The sequence below is a fragment of the Pygoscelis adeliae genome, unplaced genomic scaffold, assembly GCF_000699105.1.
Source record: "Pygoscelis adeliae isolate BGI_AS28 unplaced genomic scaffold, ASM69910v1 Scaffold222, whole genome shotgun sequence".
NCBI classification, from domain to species: Eukaryota; Metazoa; Chordata; class Aves; order Sphenisciformes; family Spheniscidae; genus Pygoscelis; species Pygoscelis adeliae.
In genome coordinates, this window is record NW_008824309.1 from 4,944,315 (window position 1) to 4,964,551 (window position 20,237).

The following is a 20,237-nucleotide window of genomic DNA, read 5'->3' on the forward strand; positions in this document are numbered from 1 at the left end:
TATTAGCATTTTTACGGTGATAGGTATTTACTCAGATGTGTAATGCTGCAGTCTGACATTTATTTAAGTTTAGTGGCTGAAGGAAGGAATTACTTCCACTTGTTTGTGCCAGTTCAGCTGTTTGTGAGGCTGTAGAGCAGAGTCTGCTTTTTTGATTGCGCTACAACTTAAAAATGTATTTCAAACTGCGGTCTTGCATTATAGCAGATACCATGAGCTACTAATGTGATTTGGCTGTGACGCATGTGATCCTAAAATGCTTCTGAAGGAGTATTTCCTAGCAAACAAAAACAGTATTGATACCAGCCAAGTCTTTGGAAATGTCTTAAGTACTGTATGTAGTTCTGGCCAACCTGTGTACGAAAGATGAACTTGGAAAAGCCTACTGTTGTGATGTGGTGGTGAAATGAAAAGGAGAATGAAAATACAAAAAAGCCCCTGGATCATTGACTATGTGGAATCAAGACTGAAGCTAAACTTCTATGATTCTCCATACATATGTTGGAGAGTTAAAATAAGGGAAGGGTAAAGAAGGGTTTCCAGCTCAGCTGAATGGTGGGTGAACCTTTAAAGGCTTGAATTTTTTTAAGCCGGATCCTGCCTTTTCCCCACCATGTTATTCTGTTTGCCTGCATGTCCAAGATAATTCTTCCCTCTGTTTACACAAATCTGGAACCTGTCTTTCATACTGCTTAGCTGCCATCTGGATGTGGGCAGCTGTAGCTTGTCTGCATCCACTGGTCAGTGTATGTGTGCTCATCAGCCAGCCAGCCAGCTAGGTACTGCCAGTCAGCTGCTGGCTGAGCCAGGCTGGACAAATAGCTTAGCAGTTTCTAAGTTTTCTGGGCCAGTTTTAAGCAAAAGAATATAGCTGATGCTTTAAAAAAAAAAAAGTGAAAACTGGTTGTAAGTATCTTTAGGTTGGGATCTTGGTTGTAACCACTGACAAAAGTGAAGTATAGTGATGGCAAAAGAATTTTAATTTAAATAAGAAGCTTGATCAGCATATGAAGGATAACTGTGTAGTTTTTTTGCTTGCAATAGCACGGAGTGGGACACAACACCCACAGAGAGACTTGTTTGAGATTTGAGTTTAAGACGGAATCACACTGGTTCTGTTGTCTTTTAAATAGTTATATAAGGTCCTGAAAGACAGAAAAAGAAGGGGGGGTAGGATGCATCACATGGAGGAAACATCAAATGTGAAGTTGGATGCTTGCCTCGTAGATGTCTTGACTGTGTTTTTGTTTGACTTGGTGTGTGGTTCTGTTTTCTTTGCAGTCAAACTGTTTAAAAAATTTGAATTGAACTTGACAGATTTGGAAGGCGAAAGGTATAATAATTTTTTGTAATTAGCCTGACTTAGCTCTTCTGTGCACATTTGTTGAGGGGTCAGAAGGGATTCTCCTTGCAGAGAAGAGGAGACACTCCTTATTTCTCATTATATATACTGGTGAAATGTTGATGCTGATCATATTCAACAGGATTCTGGAAGATGCATGAAATAAACAGTGTAAGAAAAGTGTTGGAAAAAATTTCATTTACTGATCTTGTCTGTCTTGTAGTCTAATCAGGTAAGGAAATTTAAAGACAAATAGAATTGCCGTGAAGCTTTTTTTAATGCTTTTTCATTAAGTGATTCATATGTTAGAATTTCCCATCTCCATGAGGTTGCAGGAATTTCAAACTTTCATTTTAGGAAGTTCTTAAAAATGTTTCATAGTTCACGGTTAGGAAGTTCTTACAAAGTTTCGTAGCTCAGAGGAGAACTTTTACAAATACCAACCCCGAGAAAGGATCATTTTGATCAGAAATACCATAGAGATTCACAGCCGGGTGTTATTGAGGCATTGCTCTGACCGAGGTGGGCAGCGGACTAAAACCATTGGGCATTGGCACTAGAGGCAGGATGCCATCCCTGAGAGGTCCCCACTTCTTTTACAACTATCTGCAGACTGATCCCCTCTTGCAGTATGGAGAATTTAGGTTGTTCAATGCAGTCTGTAGAGAGGGAGGAAGTTTGCTTCTCTCTCTAAGCTGTCAAGACAGCGTTTATTTTATTTAAAGGTAAATCTTTTTTTCGTAGTTAGAATTCTCTGTGGCCCCTACTTTATCTTTGGAAAATCTAGCATGGTAGAGGAGGGTATGATGAAAAGCCAAATGTTATCTCCTGAGCCGCCCTCTGCATTAGATGAATGCTGGTGTAGAGGCTTTGCATGGATGGGCAGGCCTTTACAACCAAAGGAGCCTACACTGAGACTTCTCGTATCTGGTGTGCTGCAGCACGTGCACTGGCAGCCAAGCACTGCAGGATTCCACTTGCTTTGGGACTCACAAATCAGATGAACAGCTATGACAGGTATCTGAGATCATTGCTGGGAAACTTGCTGTCAGGCCTCAAAATAGAAATTCTGCTAGTTGCCACCACCAGCATGATAGTCATCCTTCAAAACGATTCATATCTTCCTAATCTAGTTTTGGTATCCTTAGGTGGTTTATTTAGGCTTTAGTCTGGGAGTATGCCTACCAGTGAATGCCTTACTTCTTTAGTTTAATAACAGCGTTCTAAGACTCTGTGTGGAAATGGTGTTACTCGCATGTGTGCAATGGGAAAGCATCCCTAGCTACTTCATGAGCAGCTGCCTTACCTGAGCTTCATCCGGAGACAGTTGTAGATGATACCACCTAGATAGTCAGGGTACAGCAGAACCCCAGTTTCCAAGTTTTTAATCTCAAAAACTGAATTGAGTTTTTATTTGAGTTTTATTTATACGTTCAAACCTGCATACAGTATTGAGGGCTGGTATCCTTGGGGGGGGGGTGGTGGTGGTGGTGGGGAAGGGACCCGTTAAGACAAGCATTGTCCCTTTCATCTGTGCCATGTCCCTTTTTCTCACTTCCTCTTAAATCTTGGCTGACTTGAAATGACTTTTCCTTTGAGGTCAGCTACTGTGATTATTTTTTATAGTGATTGATTTTTTTGTTTGTGTTTTGGGGTTTTTTGCTGGGGAGAGGAGGGTACTCCTAATTGGAAACTGTGTGTATTTCTAGCATTAGTGCCTGTTTGGCCCTGTTCTTTTTTTTTCAACCTCTGAATCTTGTAGAATTTAAACTTTTCTGGTGAGTGTTGAGTCCTGTGTTACTTGTGGTAGATTTTTATCATCTTGTAATACCTTCTCTGTTGTGTTGGGGAGGGAACGTTTGACCCATAACGCCTATAAAAGCTGCCAGCATGTATGAGGTGAGTGTAGTCCCAAGGCTGTGCTTCAAAAAACCAAACAATTTACAGAATCTTTCAAGCCTTTTTTTCCCCTACAAAATCATTAGACAGTAGATGAGAGTTTTTCTGGTTTGTGCTGCTCACACTTTGCAGTGACAGGAATGGCATGTTTGAACTTGAAAACATCAGCCTGTGTTTTAGTGTGTTCCCTTGAAGTCAAGAAGTGTGAAAAATAGCACTTATCTTAACTTTAAATTTCCAGAGATTCCCAGAGGATGACAATCTTCATTTCAGAGCTAGCCAGCTGATGCTATAGATACCAGTTGTACTATTACTGGCACCTTAATTTATACCTAAAGAACATAGATGTCACCTGACCCTCTTTCTCCATTTTCTGCCACATGCTTTGCCCTGAAATGATTTTGGAAAACTTGGACATCAGAGGTTTGGTTTTTTTCCACTTCCTTAAATCCAGTCTTAAGATATTTGGAAGTACAAGGCAGAAAATGGAAGTCCTCTACAGAGTCCTATTATGACATTATTAATTTCTTCTAAGAATAGGACAAACTGCTTGGGGGGCTGCAGGGAGGAACACGTATTGCAAAAGTAATTTCAGCTTCTTTCCTTGAGCAAGAGTTCAGCGAGATGGAGATGCCTCTGTTATGCCTCCTGCAGTGGCCTCTTTCTGAGTACTCCACGTATCACGATTGCCCCCTTAATCCCATCTTCTTTAACCACTCAGATGGAGACTTGACTTTGGATGGTACCGTGGAGTCTCTCAAATTAACAGTCGAGCTAAGAGGTTCCTCATCTTTACTTGCATCCTTTTCCTTGAATTGTGGCCTCACCCTTTAAAGATACATTCCATTAGCTCTGCCACCACCGTTTCTAAAATCTCAAGTCTCTGAGAACTGTAGCTCTTTGTTTAAATTAATAAAAAGTTTAATAGCCTCTCTTAAATATTATTCTGGAGAAATCATCAGACTGAGCTCACAGTTTTATAGATGCACAGGTTTCTTCAGCATGGCTAACTACTGAAGCTTGAACTTCGAAAGGTCAAGTGGCCACTTCTGCATAAGGATTCACAGTAGGGAGTTTCTTCTATCTTGGATGTTCAGCATGATTCAAAAAATTCTATGGATTCCAAAATCCTAGTTCTTCCGTTTGATTGTGTCTAATTTTGTGTTGCAGGTCATGTATGGATAGTATTTTTTAGTCTGAAGTGGTGTTTCTGTTCAAAAAACTATGTAAGTTGCACGATACCCAAGTCTGCCAATAAGAGTCTGTAGATCTCTTAGTAGATCTACAATGTTGCAGTGCCTTTAAATACTAAGTGGAACTTAACTGTAAAAATGAAGTGTTGATGAGATTAAGAATGTCAGAGTGTTTTGGCCCATTGCTTGCACCCTGAAGAGAAACGGTGATCTATTCAAGCCGTGTACAGAGTTCTTCAAGTATGTATTAATTCTGTAGCTCACCTCAGAAAGACTGATGCATTGTGCACTGGCTGTTTAGTGTCACAAAAAAGCTAATGAATGGTCCAGCTCTACCTTCCGTTGCCAGAGCACCAGCCTTTGGATCTGTGACAAGAAGAGAGATCAAATACCACCATGCTGTCTGAGCATTTGTTTCCAAAGTAAAATATACGTATTGCCTGATTCTTTTTTTAGCAGCTCTCTTGGATCCAGGAGTGATACCTAACAGTTTTTGAGTTGCCTAACTTCAGAAGCAGATGAATGGTTCAATATATTGTCTATGCTGAGTAGAATCTGGGTTCACACTCACTATAATTTTTGTTTAAATAAAACCAAGATATATAGAGAGAGATATATATGAAAAATAACAACATCAAGTGGTTATGGCAGCTGACTGGTTTTTTTTTGTTTGGTTTTTTTTTAATTATCTTCTGTACTGGTATCTGTAAATCCAGAAGACACATTTCTGGTAGAAAAGTGTTTTCTTGTTGCCGTCCATCTAGCAAACAAGGGGTTGCAAGGAATTTAACAGTATAGTAGTGGAGTGACTGACTCTCCCTCCCTCCCTCACTCCCCCCCCCCCTAGATGACATCGTCCTCCATATTTTCCATATTTAGGAACCTGTGCTCTTAGGACTTAGTGTAGTGCCATTAGGTAGATCATTCTTCAGTTTTTCAGCATTGGATTCTTCCTCTGGAAAGCTCTTTTTCAAAAGTGTTCATCTCAGCTAAACAATTTCATACTTCCAGGGCAGGCTCATCTGTAAAAGTTTTCCATTTTGGCAAGGTATGAACTGCAAAAAAGAAAAAAAAAAAAAAAAATCAAAGTAAAAAATGAAAAATTTAAGAAAAAAAAGGTAAATTCAAAGTATACAATGAGATATCTAAGCAAATATAGGCTTCCTGATATTTCCACCACCCCCCCAGCAATCATACTATAATCCTGGAGAACTGAAGTTTAGTATAGCTATTGTTATACAAAAAGCTACACTAAAACTTCCAAGTTTACTGTAAGACCCATGTTGAGTTGCAAACTAATTAATTTTTTATTTTTAAATTTTATCTTGGGGAAAAAAAGCCTTTTAGAACATCAGGTCAATTTTTAAGATTAACCTTTTAGCCTCTTAAAAGATCTTAAGTCTCGCAGACTTGTGCAGAGGTGCAGCGCTTTGGTGGCATTTCTCCATTCCTCCCCTGTGACTTTTTGATTAACTGCAATGCAGGCTTGGTAGAACATGCTGAAAAGGAGAACGATAATGAGAAATTCTAGTCTGAAAAGATACGTATCTTCTGTATAAGGCAGTGTGACAGCAGTTCAGGTGATTTGTTACTTTGCTGTCTTGTTTATCTTTTTCCTGATTCTTGCATTGCTTAAGTTAATTGCTGTTGTGTTTGGATTTAATGAATGTACTTTGGCTGAGTTTATATGAGGTACAGTCCTTGTTTGACCTGCGAGCATTGATAATAGGACTAATACTTGTCTAAAGATCAATAAAATATATTTTGGGACATATTGGTATGTGTAAGGAGGACAGAATAGGTCCTTTCTGTTGTAACTCAGTTTGCTTTATTAGGTTGAAAATAACCTCTTTATTTTTCTTTTGAGAAGCATTCCTCTGGGTGTTATCAGAAAAAATACAGAATGATAAAAACCTGCTTCCTGCTTGCGGAAACAAAGCTGGGCCTTTTTAGTGTGTATTTGTAGTCTGTTCTTAGATATATATTTGTGGGTCTAGAAAGTGTATATGAGATCACTGTGGAAACAAATAGAATAATATATGTAGACGAGTACTTGAAAAACATACCTGTACAGTAACTGAAGTTTTTTCAAGATGTTACTTCTATCTATGCTATGTTTTCTGTCCTTTTTTTGTTCCCCTACAACAGCGCATTACAATTCAGATCCTTTAGGCTAACGGGCTGTTCTGTCTGCTAAGCAACTCAAAATGTCCAGTCCCTGTGGTGCTTCAGGCCATTCTGCTCAACTAGTTTATTCTAATAAACTACTCCATTCCTTCTATGTTTGTGGATCTCAGTGCTCAGAGTGAGTTCAAATTAATCTCAAACATAATACAATTTAAGTAACCTTTCTACAGTAAGTATAGGTAGCTGCCAGACTGAACTTCACCCTTTTATTCCTTTATATACTAGGTTTTCTAGGAAACGGCAAGAAAAAAATGTTCTTTTCTATCACATGAGTATTCCTGCATATAAATCCTTACCGTGACTATACTGTCATTGGTGCCTATGATAGAATCAAGTTCAAGAACAGTGTAATGGACTTGTCTGGGTAGGTTTTACAGCCATGAACTGCAGATGTGATTACCCTTTCCAGACTTCAGTGTTGTCGTTTGCATCTCAGGCTTGAGTAAGTAAATCTCAGAAACATACTAGATAGAAAGGAAGTCTGTAGTGCTGTCTAGTGCTGGAAGACATGCAGAAATAAGTTTGAAATTTTATTTTTAGTTCCCTTCTAGTTAAGGATGTGTTAGGTATGCATTGGGAGTGCCCATCAGAGCAATCTACATACATAGACTGGCTTTCAGAAGACAGGTGGGTTTTTTTCCATGCTGATGTTTTAGATCTCGGCTCCATCAAACTAATCTTGGTAGCCTTATCAAGAGTTTTCTTGACTTCAGCTTAAAAATCTTGCTAGATTTCATGAACTGGCAAGGAATCAGAGATTCATCTTCCCTTTGACTAGAAGCCTCTGTGTCTTTACGTGGTATCACCAACCAAGTATGCTGGAAAAACAGTATTTGGGGACAGGAGTAGGACACGGGGTGGGGTGTTTTGAAGTCTCCTCAGGAAATGAGGGAGAAGATCATGATCACATATCAGACTCTATTAAAACTGTCATGAAATCATTCCTGCATAACAGACCAATACAGTTCACAGGTTTACTAAATAAAGCTAGACGAAAAATTCCCAGAAGCTGGTATCTCTTTTTTTTCCCCTCTGGGTGTAATGTAGCGGTATATGTAATAGAGAATTCCTATTTCATCCAGTATCTTTTTCCAGTAATCCCTTTCTAAATTAGGGCTATGTTAGTATAGTCCTTCTTATTAGCTATGCATAGATTTCATTGTTTGCCCCTTTTTGTAATTAAAGAAACCAGATAGAATTTTTTTTTTCAGGCATTCATGTAGTCTCTGCTTGAAAAAATGGTAGCCAGTCCTTCAGATTCCTACTAAGGTGAGGTTTTCCAGACTGCACATATACACTCTAATAAAATTGCTTTCTGTACTGCTAACAATTACAGTGTATCCTGTATTAACAGCAGTTCAGAAGTTCACTAGCAAATGTTGGTTTTCTTTTCTTAGTGCAGCTGTTGTGGATGAACGCAAATGTATAGTGATACAGCAGCACACTAACTGCAATATGATAACAGCATAAATTAAATGTTATCTGTCTTAACATGCCGAAACTAAACTCTATTATATACTTGAATATTCTTTGCTTTTTCAATGTGTTTTCCTCTCAGAAGCTTTCAGACTTTAAGTTCCGTCCATAGGGTACTGCTGGTGCTTTGCTGATGGCTTCTTTCAACAGCAGCATTTTGCCTTTTGAGATTCAATAATAGATTTCCCGAGGACCTGACAATTTCATATGAAAACAATTTGTCAGCACTCAAAATGAGTATAGGAGTTTCATTATAGACATACTATGCCTAAACTGGGACCCAAATAAATTTGCTTTTGTTGTAAATGCCAGCTGCCCTTGTCCTCTAAGAGTTTGATTCCTGCGGAGGGGGTGGCAGAGCTAGTTATAAGCAGATGCTTCCTTTGTGCAGTGGGCTCAGGGCTGCCTTCTTTGTGTAGTTCCCCGTCTCTTATTCCGTGCTTCCACAGCGTTCCCGCTTTTCTACTTTGGAATGTTAAGCCAAGATTGTCCTGGTATGTCTATACATCAGCTTAGTCTGGCCAGAGCTATTGCAAACGTCCACTTAGCTGCTAGAGAAGGTATTACGGTGAGATGTTCCAGTCAGATCCAAAGTCACTAAACCAACAGTGTGATTGCTGGCCAGCTGGATAGGTTGAACTGATTCAAAGCATTAATGAATAAGAAAACCTGACTATGGAGAGGACGTGTGTAAGGCGAGTACTTGTGCAAAGTTAATTTTACTGTAGTTTCTGAGTTTTATCAAAATCAGCTTGTCTATGGTCCTTCAAAGCTAGGCTTGGCAGCAGAAGAAAAGGAATGGCACGTATGAGATAAATCCAGGACTTCTGCTTTATTGCACTGACAGAACCAAATTGTTCAATCTGTTGCCTCATCTGTTTCTTGCCATAGCTGGGAGTTGTAAAGGTCAGGCCATCGCAGCACAAAGGATATAATAGTTAACATGCTGCATCTCACAGTGTTACCAGCTGGCTGGTGCATTTCTCCCATTGAACATCCAGGCTCTTTCCCAAAAAACGTAAGTAGCATCCTCTGCCTATTTTGGGAATGCGTCAAAGTCAGAAGTTTCTGAAGGTGGTAATGTGGGACGCCCAGTATGGTCAGTGCTGCGCTCGACGCTGACATCCTGTGCTGCACTTAAGAAGGCCGCAGCAGTTTTCAGTTTGAAATAATTCTTATCACCCTCAGAGGTGCAACTTTTTGTCCCTGTGCAGTCGGGTCTGTTTACTGAGGAAAAATTACCTTACTGTCAGTTGTGTGTGTTTGAGGAGGTGTTATGTGATGGAAGCCTCTACCAGTGTACCAGTCACCCCTGACCCCCACCTCCTACTGCTGTTGGGTACAGTGCCTGGGTGACAAAGGTTTCATCCCACAAAAGAAGTCAGGGTTATAGCTGCTCTGCTTGTTATACCCTGGTGGAGAATGAGAAGTATGGGTATGGCTACAAGGCAATAGCTACTGTATCAAAATTACTGTGAATACACGTGAATAAAGGAGGTAATGAGTGATACAAATAAATACGTATGAAACTGACTGCTATGGAAGACCTTTTTGGTTTAAATCTGATCTTCAGCATGATGTCTAATGTACCTGTCTCTCTTGAAAATATCTGATGGGTGCACAGGCAACATAAATGTGTTTTGTCATCCTCCTGACCCTTCCTCAGTTTTGAAGCGAGTCCTCTGACTCTTTAGCTCTTCTTTCTCCCCCTCTGTTTTTCCATGTTTTTAATACATGTTAAATGATGAAGATTAATGACAATACTTGGCAGTATTTGACAAGATAAAAACAGAAATAAAGCCAGTTATTACTTCCTTCCAGTATTTTGTTAATGGTTTTGCGTCCTAACAACTCTTTACCTTTGCAGAAACCAGATTGGTCGTTCATATCACATTAAAACTGTGAAGTTAGCTCCACTTCGAGGTGTCTCAGTCTTAATATTTGCTGTTTTTTTGCTGTAGGTTGTCAGTAGGCATTGATGAATCAATTACATTTGTTATTTAAAAGACACAAAGTTCAGAAACTCTTATTTTTAAGAACATCGGGATGACCAAAAAAAAAAAAATCACATGCTATCAGGATAGGTTAAGCCAGTCTACTAGTCCGTTATGGTCCACCAGCACGTTTAATACAGACTGCATCAGTGCTTTGGCCTCCAAATACCGCTTGGCTTTTATTGCCTGAAGCCTGCACATCAGCCATCGCGGCTGATCCCACTGCGTATGTTGGGCACGCACTGTGGGAAGGGGAGACGTGCCCCTGGGCCTTCTGAGAGTGGAAGCACTTGGTTATTGAGTTATGACAAAGACCTGAGGTCTTCGATGTTGCAGCTGATTGACTGGGTGGGACCACACAGCAAAAAACCAGCGCTGCCCTTGGACACTAGGGACTATTGCCTCACACCTATTGGTCTCAATTCCAGTTGCTCACTTGGCGAATCAGAATGACATAAAATACACTCTCCTAGCATAGCGTGTCTTATACTTCAGTGCTTTGTGTTAAGAAGCTATGTCGCAGATGAAAGCTGCGGGAAAAGATGTTGATGGTTTAAAACTGAATTTATTAGTTGGGTTTAGGTTTCTAACATGTACAAACTGCTTTTTTGGCACGAGTAACAACATGAGACAAAAATGCCTTTTGGTAAATTCTACTAGCTAAAACTTCTTGTTTGCCTAATGTTATAACTAAATCTTTACTGTTCAGTATTTTAAATTTTCTCTGTATTGCTATTCAAGGGAAAAGTATTGCCATAACTTGTTCTTTATTCCAAGTCACTGTTTGACTTAACAGAAGATCTTTGTTTTATGTTTCAACACTTACTTGGAATGCTTGTGAACTTTAAATGTTTTCTTTATTTAAAAAAAAAAAAAGGGGGGGAGAGGGTATATTGATGCAAGTGGTGTATGATATTTTAGTACATCCTGGTTTTGACAGTTCATATGTCTCCTCCTTCAGAATGCTGTTTAATTGTGATTTACTTTTCATTCCTAAAAGGTGCCATACTTGGCAGATCGGAAACACAGGAGTGTATCTACTACAATGCTAATTGGGAAAAAGATAAAACAAATCGCAGTGGTATTGAACCTTGTTATGGTGATAAAGATAAAAGACGACACTGTTTTGCTACATGGAAGAATATTTCTGGATCAATTGAAATTGTGAAGCAAGGTTGCTGGCTAGATGACATCAATTGTTATGACAGGTGAGTGAGTTTCCTGTAAATTTTAAATTTATTTGTAATTTTAAACTATTCTGCCTGTCCATAACTTACACAACCTCCCCTTTGCAAACAGTACTCGAGACAAATGATAATACAGTAGTCTATGAATAGTTACCTTGTTTTTAGACATGCATACACATGCTTTTTTTTTTGCTCGCATATCTGTATTTAGGGACCTGACTTCATCTAAGTACTTTGTCTTGTTTGCAGAATAGCATGTTTTATCTTCTCTTATTTACTTACTATATAATAAAACCCAGGTGTTTAATTTTTTCTTTTTTAGGCCATTAATAATAGATTTTCTAATGACTTGTTATTGCCAAACAATGCAAATATAGTTATTGAAACCAGAATGCAAAATTCTATAGTTCACTTTTCCACAGTCTTTGGAGTAGGAAAGTCATCACATTGTGTCTGCGCTTTAATTAAACGTGCAAGTATTTTGCCGATGTATTAAAAAGCTTGCCTCAGTGGCAGCTCTAAGAAACATTGAATGTTCTAAAATTCCAGTCTTTTTTTTTTTTTTATAACAGATGGTCTAGCAAGTACCCGTGAGCAGTAACAGCAGGACTTGGGTTTTGTTAGATATTGGCTGAATAAAGGTCATGACTCTCTTAAGAAATGGTATTATAGTTCTTTGAAGTACTGTGCTAAGTTTTATTTGACCAAAACAGTTATTGTTTGGAAAAGAGAGAATTAAGAAAATAAATGCATAATAGATCTTCATTAAAATGTATTTAGAAATTATTTTTAACAGTGTTTTAGAAAATTTTCCTTTTGTGTTTCTTAAATATTGAATGAGTAGAAGAAATCATTATAGTCACTTCTACCAAATAAAGTTTCCCCACACACTAGGATGTCTTCTCCTTCAATGACAATCTAAAGCTAAGTTGAACAGTAGTTCTGATCTCAGAGAAGCAGCAAAGCATCTGCAAGCTCGCTTGCACAGCACGATTGAAATTCGGCTATGCTAGAAAGCGAAGGATGTTTTTGAAGAAATCTTATTTGTTGCTACTAATACCTAGTAACTGTAAGTCACTCAGGATGGGAAAGTACTTTGGGGTTTTGTTGTTGTTTGGGTTTTGTTGTTTTTTTTTTTAATCTGTTCTTAGTTGTAGCTTTGCAGGAGAAGTGGGGGTGTTTACAATTTCTGAACTAAGTTTATTTCTGCTAAATGTTAAATTTTTAGGACGGAAGTAAAATTTTTCAATTTGGAAATAGAATTGGGTTCTGTAGCACTGTTATCCCTCTAGTTACACATGTATCTTTGCACAGTCTAAAAAAATGGGTATTAAATTCTCCCTTGAGCAAAGAGAAGAAATTGGAAGAAGAAATAAAATGCAGGAAGGATATTAAGGAAATAGTTGAAAACTGAGTAAAAGTTTGTCTGGCTCTAAGACCTCATTAACTGTAACTTGTCATAAGAATGCACGCTGCCGTGTTTGACTAAAATATCCGTTAAACAAAATCTTATCTCTGGGAGTGAAGAGTGGTTTACTAAACAGGGAGTTACAGTGTGATGAACTCCAAACAACAGCAGATTAAGAACACCAAAGAATAAATGGTTTAAGGAAGTTACAGTACAGTTAAATTGTAATAGCTGGTTCTATAAAATAACCTCATTTTTTAAGATAAACCCAAAACTCCTTTGACAATCTTCAGCTGTACTTAAAATCCTCAACTATTTCTGCAGAACCTTCAAATTCTTCTCTTTCTGCTGTCAAGTTGTCTCCTGCATGACTCCTTTTTTTTTTTCTTTCCTGACTTGAATAGTTTCAGCTTATTTGTTAATAGAACTCCTTTTCTGCGGTTAATTCATTGAGTTAAATAAGCCCTGCCCATGACCATAATGTAAGCAGGGGAAATTGCAGAAATTTTATCTTTTTTCTAAAAATAAAATAAAATCTAAAAATTCTCCTTCCCGCTTATCTCCAACCCATGCAACCCCGTATTGTGAGTTTATGGTTAAACACTAGCCATTTGATCATTTGTTTGTCCTGTTTAAATCTAGATCATGAACTGTTCTTCAGTATTTTTGTCAGCTTTGAAATGCATCCTGTTGGTGGTTTTCTTTAACTTTGTCTCAAAAGTAGCAAAAATGTGCTGTTTCAGTTTTATTATTAATGGTATTTCATTGCAATATAAAATAATGAACAAAACTTTAATTTGTTTCTTCAGATTCAACTCTTAATTTGGGTAGTATGTTATCTTGGATGATTTAATGAAGCTCGCTTTAAATATGAGCATATGTTTTCTCTTGAACAAAAAAAAAAACCTTAATAGTTTTTTTTATTGTTATCTTTTATAGGAATGATTGCATAGAGAAGAAAGACAGCCCTGAAGTGTTTTTCTGTTGTTGTGAAGGCAACATGTGTAATGAACGTTTTTTCTATTTTCCAGAAATGGAGGTCACGCAACGTAAGTTAGTCTAACACATTTATGAAGGAACTGCTTAGCAGAGTTCAGAAATATTTAATATTGTGCATGTTCAGGAGATAAGACTTTTCAAAATGTTGCGGTCAGTTTTTCCCGCCAGAGGTTTCTGACTCCCAGATGATAGTGTTGTGTGCGTTCACGTAAAGAGCCTAGAAAATTGCCAGTTCGTTTCTTCAATTTTGAAAGGTCTCTGTACTAGAAGTAATTTAAATTGATAAAAGATACTCCAGCTCTTTTCTAAGGGTAAGAAGGAAGGATAATCTGAAATAATTGGCTGCTTTAAGATACAGAAGTTACTGTCAAATCTTACCTTAATTGTGTAGTTAAACTTCTGTAAGTGTCTATAAATCATTGGGCTAAAAGCCATATCATCCTTATATGCATGTACCAGCCTATGAATGCGCCTCTTCTTGAAACGATGCTCTCACTATTTCTTTAAAGTAATTGGACCTTTGAGTTTCTCTGTAAACTGACACAGTAACCTTTAGAAAGGGGAAAAGAATTTCCTTCCAGGTTACAAAGAAAATCGGATAACTAGACTTAACAAATAACTGTTTTAAAAAGCAATAACTAAAAGATTATTTGATTATTCTTGCATATCTTCTTCCAGTCAAGAATCTAATCTTTGTTGGAAAACTGAATAATGTTAATAACTGAACTGAAAACAGCAAATGTCTTGTGTACCAGATAGCCAGAGGAAGTTGTTTATGAAATTAAATAACATTTTCTATGAGATTAAAATAGCCTTTGTTGACCCAAGAGATATTCTTGTCATTTTTGTTGGTGATACTGCTAAGGCAATAATTGACATTCTTCTTCACTCTCATGAAACCTCTTTTGCCCCAGGGGGTCTGCGGCTGCCCCTGCACCAGCTGCCTCAGAAGTAGGGCTTCTCTGGAGCCTTTCTGGAGTCCTGTGGAAGCGTCTTCAGCTAGAGAGCTTTTACTTTCAGCAAATCAACAGTGCACAGAAATGTTGGCAGATTATTTCTGGCCTGTTTGACTTATTAATGATGTATTATTGTATACACTCCAAAGACTAAACCTCTGTATTGATTCTTTTTTCATTCATTAGGTGACGGCATTCTTGCAATCTCTTTAGAATACAAGCACCTCTTACACGCTGTAGATAGGCAGAGCTTAGAAGCACAAAAAAGTTAGATGTGCTGATGTGTAAATCCGGGGATCTAAGTTATTTCTGTGCTTTACAAAATGCTGCCTTTAAATACGTGTCTGTTTATATTAGAGTACGCTATTTAATCAAGTATTGTTAGCCTGTTGTGCTGATTGCAAGAATTTTTAGAAAATTGGGGTGCTAGACACTTCAAGCACTGGATGATTTTTGTTTCTTAGAAGCTGTGTCCTTTTTTTTTTCCCCAGCAACTTCCAATCCTGTTACACCTAAGCCACCTCTGTTCAATACCTTGCTTTATTCGTTGGTGCCTATAATGGGAATTGCAGTGATTGTGCTCTTTTCATTTTGGATGTACAGACATCACAAGCTAGCGTATCCTCCAGTACTCGTTCCAACCCAAGTAAGTCGCTGCGTTATGATTTTTGGTTTTTTGAATGGTAAAACCATTTTCTGGAGAGGAGAGAAGGGGGTGTGCATCTGTCAATGGCTGAAGTCTTCTGTTACTTTCCTGGTTTAGAGGTGCTAATGCTTGCTAGCTGCAAAAACAGAAAATTAAGCTTTACTTAAATAGCCTTATCTCCTTTAATTAATTGGTATTTGAATGTATGAGCAACTACTTAATGTTTTTACACATCTGTGTGTTTTGGAGGAGAAAAACTAAACACAAAGCTTGAGATGGCAGGGACACTGGAGGTGCTGTAGGAAGCTTGTACTCCCACGTAGTTAAAAGGACTATTTGTCTGAAAGCTGTGTACAGCTGCACTCAGGTACTTGCAGTTGAGCTTAGCTTAAAACAAAAATGAAGGAGAGACGCTAATTCATAATGGCAATTTGCAGTGAGTGGTAACTAGTAGAAGCTTAGCTATTTTTAAAAAAGCATGGAACTGGGATACAGGTATCAGTTAAAGGGAATGTAAAGAAAATCTTCGGTTGAAGCATAGTTCCAGGGCTTAGCTCACCTCTTGGCCTTACTGCTATTCCTGTTGTCTCTTTCCTCTTACTTGTTTGTCTTTTGTGTTTTGTCTTAAAATGTTTCAGTTTTAGCAGTGTTTGTGTTTTGCTTAGAAAATATTATGAGATTGTGGTCTCCAAATCTGAAATGTAAACTGGCTGCGTTGCATCAAAGCAAACCTTTTTTTGGCTGCATGTGCATAGTTCCTGCTGCTGTCAGGCTCCAGCTGATTCTGCAGGTGTAATTAGTATTAATACTAGAATTCCTCTTCCTTCAGTTATGTCTAGAGATTCAGTTGAGATTAGAAGGCCTTTATGAAAAGAGTTAAGACAGCAAACTCTTCCGACCGAAGTAGGAAGGATGAACAAAATGTGGTAGTGGAAATGGAGGGAGAAACGACTTGCTCAGGGTCCCACAACACTCGGGTTTTTGCAGTAGGAACTGAACTTAAGCTTCCTAACTCAGTGCAGTGACCCACTCAAAATGCACTGCCTCTCATACAATGATGATACGATGATGCTATTTGTGATTAAATAAAATTAAAACACTTGTTATTTTTGATAGGATTGCATTTTAAAAGGGTTTATATGTATTCGCACTGTACTGCCAGCTTTGGTGATATTTTCAGTGTTACTGCTTGACTCCAGGGTGTTCTGGGAAGAAGTATTGCCTGTGGTTGATAAATAAAATCATTTTGGTTTCAGTTTTGTAGTAATAGATAAGAAAAATTTGTGGGGAGGCAGTGGGCATATGTTCTTGCCAAATGAAAAAGAACATAATTTAGAGGAAAAAAGTATGTTTCCTGTCCTTGCAGAAAGTATTGCAGATCCTCAAACTTCAGGCAATCTGTTAGCATAATTATTTCATCCGTCTCAATTTTTATGTATTTGGGACTTTACATCAACCTAGTAGTCTTCACTGTAAGATCAAATTCATAACTGCTAGTTGTGTGAATAATTTGAGCATGTAATTTCTCTTGTAGACTTAAAGAAATTAAATAAGTAATGGATAAAGTGATAGAAAAGCAAGCAAATGTTAAATACATGCGAGATACTAAGGACCTGAATTTTGGTATTCTTCCTTCTTTTTATTGCAGTTCTTTTCTTGCATGGTTTGTGTTTGGTACAGGAGTGGACACGTCATAAGTTTTTAATAAATAGGGTAATAACCTGTTTTGTTGATGCTCAGATTGTATCTGTTGGGATAAGTATATGTTGGTGCTTGAGCTAGTTATGGTGTAATAACATTTTCTTATCTTGTGGTGAATAAGCATTAAGGTTTGATGTGGAAAGTCAGGAAAAGCTACTTCTGCCTGAAAAACTAAATGAAATTATGATGGAAATAGAATGTATAAATATTCTCCCATAGGCAGCAGAGCAGTATTTCCCACTTCAAATTTGATCAGAGCTGATTTGAACAGGAGGCAGAGGAAGCAGGAAGAAAGGGAAGAGTATTAGTAATTTTATAACCACGAAACAAACATTTAAATATTTATGCAATTAATATATTAAATATTAATATTATATTTAATAATTAGGGCATGAGTTGAGTTTGTAGGCAAATGGATTCCTTTCCAAGTCTTTCTGTAGCAAATGGTAGAATGTATAGATTGGATGTATAGCAGATACTCACTAGAAAACAGCGATTTCTGTATGAGATGCAGATAACCTTTATCTCATTTGACTCGTTTTATTCCCGGAAGGTGATGGGAGTACTTAGATTAGTACCAGGGCGTACTGAACCTTTCTTTCAGTAGAAGTTAAACAATAGATGAGGAATAGGCAAAAGATATAAAAATGAGGAAACACTGAAGAATGAGAAATTTTGGAAGAAAGAGGAGAAGAAGGGGGATAAGTAAATTTAAAAAAAAAAAAAATCGGAGGGCAAAAGGGAAAGCAGTTGTTTGGAATATTTCAAAAAAAGGAAGAAATATGCCAGAAGAAATTTTTGAACCTGTAATGAAATATGAAGGACAAACATCTGAGAATGCAAACAACTTCATTTTCTTTTGAAAGTAAAATTGTTTCACGGTACATGCATGTATCAGGCAGGCAGTTCCTACAGAAACTGAGCTCAGTTTACGGCTATGTGGATTAACTTTATGTTCCCTTTGAATGTACAGATAATTATTTTAAAATTTCACGTAGTAGAATTAGTTTATATGTCTGGTTTAAGATTGGAAAGCAGTAGATATTTTTGTTTGCTCCTTATATGTTTCATTCTTGCTTTCTTTCAGGTATTTGGGTAGAGAGGTCAAGGGGGTTACTAGAGTAGGTAGCTGCTGAGACGCTCCTTATCGGTACCCGAGTCAGAAGTGCTCAGCGGGTCCCGAGGCGTGTGTCCGGGACAGCCATGCAGAGCTGCGTGCTCCGAGGTGCCGCTGCCATTAGTCTTGGCTTACGTACTTCTTCGTCTCGTTTGTGCTGTTAACTGTATGCCTCACTTTATTGTGTGGGGTGCTATCTAGTTAAAGCTGACTGTCAAATTTCGTAAAATCTGTCACTCTTTAAATTCTTAAATGAGTTTTTAACAAATGTAAGTTTGCTAAATAGATACTTGTGTATGTAAAAAGGTTTGAAAGAACTATTTCATTTTCTTATTTATATTTGATTTGATCATGCAGCAAAAATATATTCATATGTCTGATCAAATTTACCCAAAAATGGATTAGTATTTTAAATATTTGAATCTGTGTATTTTTATATAGAAAGAGTTACTCTCACCTGGTTGATTTTCACTCACGAGCACCAGGTACACTGAAAATGAAACAGTACCGTCTTTGCAGACAAAGGCTTTCGCTCTAAAATTAGGTGTAGTTTAGTTTTCCCCACCGCATCCTACTAATATTCATGGTAGAAATACAAATGCGGATGGCAAGGAGTTGATATGTTATGCTCATTTATTTTTACATCTGTTGAGCTTGGGCCAGAGTTGTCAGTCAATGCTAATTACAACTGTGGTGTTACCACTCTGTCATCTGATAGATAGAACCATAACCTATTTTATAGCATAACTGACACAAGTAACACTTTTGTTTTTTATCAGTTCACAGAGCTGCGGCTCCCAACATTTTACATCCATACTGTGCAAAGAGAGATTAACCTCTTGTACTTTTTTTGAGTGCCCAAGTTACGAATATCTTACTGGATCACAGAGTTGCTTTTTTTTGGTTTGTCTTGTTTTTAAAAATAAGAGTCATATGTTGAGAGGGTTGAAAAAAAGCTTTACAGATTCACATAATGTCTTCATAACCTATTTCTGTGCTTTCTTTCAAAATGTTTGAAATTACTTGGGTCAAAAATGCTTCATGTTTTTAATCACTAAGCACAAGAAAGCCATGATCTAGGCCTGTTTGGTATTACCAGAAATTTAAAAACTCAGAATGGACAGATCCTGTCTATTCGTGTCCATAAAAGCAAGCTTAGTTGCTAGGAATTACCATTTCTTTCTTTTCTCAGAGAGGAGGATTACATAGTTGAAAAATACAACTACATCTTCTGCTTTTAACCTCCTGTATATCACTTCCTTTAAGCTTTTCACCCAGTATTCCCTGTATTGAGCACAATAATCTTTTATGTGCTTCATTTTTGGGTTGTTTGTTTTTTACCCCATATGGATGAACCTCACTGGTCCTATATATATATATGGAGAACATCCGTTGTCTTCAAAGTCATGTGCTATGTGAGCCAAGAATTAAGAATTGAAGCACATGTATCAAATACAGAGATACTGATCTTACCCCTCTGGTCTCAAAAGTTGTGGGGTTTTTGAGCTTAAAAAAAATACTGTGATTTTGGTTGATGGCAGTTTTGGTATGGCTCCCTTCACTACCATACCCTGATAGTCTTTGTTCAGTGTCTCTTTTCCTGAAGACACCCAAGTATGAGTAGATCTTCGTAGCTATATCATGGTTTTGATATTTCAGTTTCAGCCGTGAGAAATTAGAATTGAAAACAGTATCACATAATGTGAAGTGAATAATGATGAAGGAGGAAAATCTCTAGCAGATGCAAGACACATTCTGAAATACTGACTGCAGGTCCCACAGCATGTGTAGCAGTGGAAAAATTCTGTGTTGGAAACTAACAGGAAAAGAACATATAATAAAACAAGCACTGCTCTTTGCTGCAGTTTTTGACCACAGACGTCTGGTCTAGGCCACCAGACTTGTGCCAAGGAGTTTGGTGAGTGTGTGTGTGTATGTAACTTGAATAGTTTATTTTCAAAAAGTAGTTAGTAATGGGAAAATTTTTATGGTTGGCATTGGAAAAGACTTTCATTTGTTGGTTTTATTCTCTAAATTAACTTTTAGCACATGAAATAGTCTCGAGCGCCACATTGGGCGCCAAAAAGGACTGTTGTGGTTTAACCCCAGCCAGCAACTAAGCCCCACCCAGC

The 20,237-nt window shown here is 37.7% G+C and overlaps 1 protein-coding gene across 1 annotated transcript in view; it reads left to right on the top strand.

Annotated features, from left to right (window-relative positions):
* The window catches only part of ACVR2A (activin A receptor, type IIA), a 67,739-nt gene that overhangs the window by 25,835 nt on the left and 21,667 nt on the right, over window positions 1-20,237 (top strand). Inside the window, exons 2-4 of the mRNA XM_009318948.1 lie at window positions 11,092-11,299; window positions 13,626-13,735; window positions 15,133-15,287. Coding sequence (XP_009317223.1) covers window positions 11,092-11,299; window positions 13,626-13,735; window positions 15,133-15,287 — 473 coding nt within the window. The remainder of the gene's footprint in view (window positions 1-11,091; window positions 11,300-13,625; window positions 13,736-15,132; window positions 15,288-20,237) is intronic.